The 4,034-nt window shown below is 42.9% G+C and overlaps 1 protein-coding gene across 4 annotated transcripts in view; it reads right to left on the bottom strand.

Moving 5' to 3' along the window:
- Nucleotides 1–3,717, bottom strand: part of zfr2 (zinc finger RNA binding protein 2) — a 32,466-nt gene extending 28,749 nt beyond the window's left edge. For all 4 annotated transcript variants that reach the window (XM_008302174.1, XM_008302175.1, XM_008302178.1 and 1 more), the window contains exon 1: nucleotides 3,582–3,717. In XM_008302174.1, the coding sequence (XP_008300396.1) occupies nucleotides 3,582–3,634 (53 nt within the window). In that variant the 5' untranslated portion in view covers nucleotides 3,635–3,717. The remainder of the gene's footprint in view (nucleotides 1–3,581) is intronic.
- Nucleotides 3,718–4,034: the final 317 nt, after the last annotated feature.

Below are 4,034 nucleotides of genomic sequence, written 5' to 3'. Positions count from 1 at the left end.
TGCTGCACGAGGCAACGTGTCTAATTTGTTTGACCATTTAAATCAGCAAAGCTCTGAACGATGAGCGCAAAGCAAATCTGAGACACATTCGCCTTTACTGGCGTCACACCAGAAGAGAAAAATCACCTCCAAAGACGATCAACACAGTTAGAGAAGAGGGTTTTTAAAAGCAGATCCAGAGCTGTGGGAAACATACGAGGCACAAGTTGAAACACAAAACTGTCACAGAGGAATATTGTGCAGCTTCAGCCAAACAGCAGAGATCTGCATCAGTCTGACCGGCGGCAATTTTACGAAACAATCATGCGAGTCGGAACAAAAAGAGCCGAGATGAGCTCAGCGGCAGACAGACGACGTGGTGAAGCTTCAGACGCCATCTTCCAGTCCATAAACATGTTAAATCATCTGATTTACTGGGAAATCTGTCCTTGAATACAGCTGTTAATCAGTTTAATTAATGTTAGTTTTATAAGCAATTTATCTTAAAGGCTTGAAAATGATAACAGACTTTTAAAAGTTTAAAAAAAAAAGACCATCAAACGTTCAAAATGCTTTATCTGATGCAGCTCTAGCACCAAAACACCAGCTATAAATGTGTTTTTGCCAGTTTCCAGGAGTCTTTTTGAAACTTCTGGAGGCACCTGTCCCTCTCCTACACACCTGTCTCATTAAACAGACGTGTGAAGATGTTATTTGTGATAGGACTCATAACCTGAGGCACTAAAATGACTTTTTAAATACTTCTCGAAGCGAATGTTTACACAGAAATCCCACCAATCGCTGTAGAATTCAGAATTCTTCTCCAATAGTTTCATTCAATCGTTTTTTTCCCGCTGAACAACGGTGATCTTCAAATCTGTTGGATGAAAGACTTTTGTGAACAAACAAGCCGGCGTGTAGGCGTGTTTGAAGAGCAACACGTGATCTCTGCGGTGAAATCAGTTCCCTCCCGTCAGTCGGGTTTGTTGGCTTGACTGCTTTCCAGGAACAACAGATGAAACGGAAACGTTTCACCGACCGCAAATTAAATAATTATCTGTCAAATTCAAGGATTGATGCTTCAGACAGAACTTGCCAAACACCATCCACATGCTGCGGTTCCACAGGTGCTGTGCCAAAAAAAAACAACCGACGTCCTCATGAGGAATTAGCCTCCGTGTTGTTTATGTTCTGTGCCCCGGATTAAAACCGATTCAGGTGTTTGAAGCAGCTTTAAAGGACAAATACAACTCATTAAATGCAGTTTTCCACCTGCCAAAAAGTGACTCCAACCCCGACACTGTGCCTGACTAATCGATTAATCACTGGATTAATTGGACATTCAGTTTACTGTCACAGAGGAGCAGAGAAACCAGAACGTATTCACATTAAAGAAGCTGGAATTAGTGGATTTAGACTTTTTATTGTCAGTATGTTGATGACTAACCTAATAGTTAATTCACTGAAGCTGCTCCGGTATTAACGCAATGACTAGATTTCATTCTTGAGACTTCAAAGATTATAGCTCGAGGATAGCTGGAAAAGAGACGATTTCTTTATCCTGTATATAAACCAGTGAGTAAATTGTGTTCATTAGTTTGCAGATATAAACAAGGATGTTATAAATATCTGAATCAGCACTTTAATACTGCCTATAGGACGAACTTCTTCTGCCACCACTGATATGAAGTCGTGTGTATCTGAGCGTTACGACTGTCTGATGGAGATAAAGGCCACTGTAGACGCCTCTGAAGGGGAGCAACATACATTTAATGAACGAAAACACGGCGTCCAAGCAGCATGAGTCGACCACAAAGGCTTCGCGTACAGCTGAGCATCTATAAACAGCTTCGACACACAGAACTCCATTTAACAGGAGCTGGCGTTTAGTTTGTTGCTTCCAGCTGTTCAGGAGTTTTTCCTCTGAGTTTATCAAGCAGACGGCAGCACGAGAGTCTCCAAAGAGCAGTTCAGTAATTACTTCTATGAATAAATGATCCCAGACGTGGAGACGGGACGGATCGATCGCTCCTCACTTCTGTCACTTCACTGTAAAGGTCTGATCCTTTTACTGAAGTCAGAATATTTAAGTTTTTTAATTTTTTTATGAGGAAGCAGCAGTGAAATTATCATGCAGGTGACTTCTGTAATCATTAAACCAAAGTACGGAAACAATTAAAACGTATTTTACTGAGCCAGTTTGATCAGTTATTATCACAAGTGCTGAGACGATAAATGAACTTTTCTTCTCAAACACTCTGCAGCTTTTCTCCTGGACTGTTTCGAACCTAAATAACCAAGTCAAGACTCGTCGCTGATAATTAAACAGCTCGTTTAGAGCCACAGCTGTGACGCTACACAGCGTCCCAGTAGGAAAATAAGATTATGAGTTAACCTAACAAGTTTAAATATGGAGGTTAAAACCCTTACAAGACATTTATGGTGTGAAGTGATTTAAAATATGAAAACTAAATTATGGAAACAGCCTGTAATACATGTTAAGGATATAAAATATATGGAGATTAACCGAAATAATTTGGAATTAAAGTTGTGATCCGACAAAAAAAATACCAAAATGTGAACCGTGCCAGTGTTTGCAGATCAGATAGTATGACATTCACTGTAAAATTACAAAGTATGGAGGTGTGGGAAATGGCATCTTTCCTCTGTCTGCTTGAAACTGCATAGAAATTTAATACAGCGATCACATTTCACAAGTCAGATGGTGGATTAAAATGTTAATAGACAGGCCTGCTTCAAAGAGAATATCTGCATAGATTATGCAGCCGTATTAAACCCTCATATGTGCATCTACTGGCAGGTGAAATGAAGTCACCTGCCACGAAATGTTCTCCACACAAGACCAGATGTTGTTCTGAGCTTTGAGAAGACAAACATGTTAAATATCCTGCATTCTTCATTATCACTGTCTGGTGTGTTTTCTCCACAGGGAGGGACTGGATGATCCTCCACATCAGTGTGTCATTTATGGTTTTCTAACGTGTCTCAACAGCAAAAGAGGATTCACGTAATTTTGTTTTTTTATTGCCACCCAGACATTTATAGCAGCTCCATCTGGGCCCCTTTAATAAAAAGATCTACCTGGAGGCTCCCCTACACATCAGTAGCACTCATCAGGCTGCTCGTCTCTGTAGCTGCAGGTCCAATTTAAACATTAAATCATTAAAAACGTTTTGGACCCAGCAGCACCTCCACTGATGCTACCCCACAGCTAGCTCCGTTAATCCTAAACAAAATCTCAACCATTAAAGGGGCAGCTAGCTCGGTGAAGTTCCCCAGCAGCCCCGCGGCCGCTCGCTGACGCCGACCGTCGCGGTGGCGTTTTATTAAAACAGCCGCTAAAGTGGTGAATCTCCGACAGCGGCTCTCCGGCGGAGGGTGACCGCGCCGGGGTTCACCTAATGTCAGGCAGCAGGTCGGGCAGCGCCGGCCTGCGGGCTCGGCTAGCTAACGTTAGCTCGCCGGAGCAGTGCCGCACCGCCGGGCAGCCGAACCCGGCCGTGTCTCCACGAACACCCCCCGGTAACCGACACCTGCGAGTCCACACACACGCTGACACCGACACACGACGCTTGAATTACCTGTATTGCGGACCGGCACCATGTGTGAAGCCGAAGTAGTTGCTAGCAGCCATCTTGGCATCTCCGGTACAGGACAGTGACTGACAGAGAGAAACGGAGCCAAGATGGTTCACCCCCCGGTACTGCCGGAGCCGTTCTTCTTCTGCTGGGGGAATTTACGGAAGGTGAGACTGAGCAGCGGCGTGTTGCAGCCCCCACAGGCCATCGGTGGAATTACACCAACACAGGTGGATCTATTGACTATAAATACTGACATTACATCTGAAGTCATCAGGAGGCTTTTTGCCCCACCGCCTCTAATTTGACTGAAACTTTTTTTTTAAAACCATAAACTAGTACTATATGAATTGACAATTGTGAAAATTTAGCTTGATATAGCAAATTATTTTTTTATTATTTTTTTTACAATTACCTGTTGACCCACTTTCAGCACACTTTTTTGCACATTCAAAT

The sequence above is a fragment of the Stegastes partitus genome, unplaced genomic scaffold (assembly GCF_000690725.1).
Source record: "Stegastes partitus isolate 25-593 unplaced genomic scaffold, Stegastes_partitus-1.0.2 Scaffold1771, whole genome shotgun sequence".
In the NCBI taxonomy this organism is placed as follows: domain Eukaryota; kingdom Metazoa; phylum Chordata; class Actinopteri; family Pomacentridae; genus Stegastes; species Stegastes partitus.
Note: the sequence above shows the minus strand (reverse complement) of the source record. Positions and strands in the feature narration are given on the sequence as shown.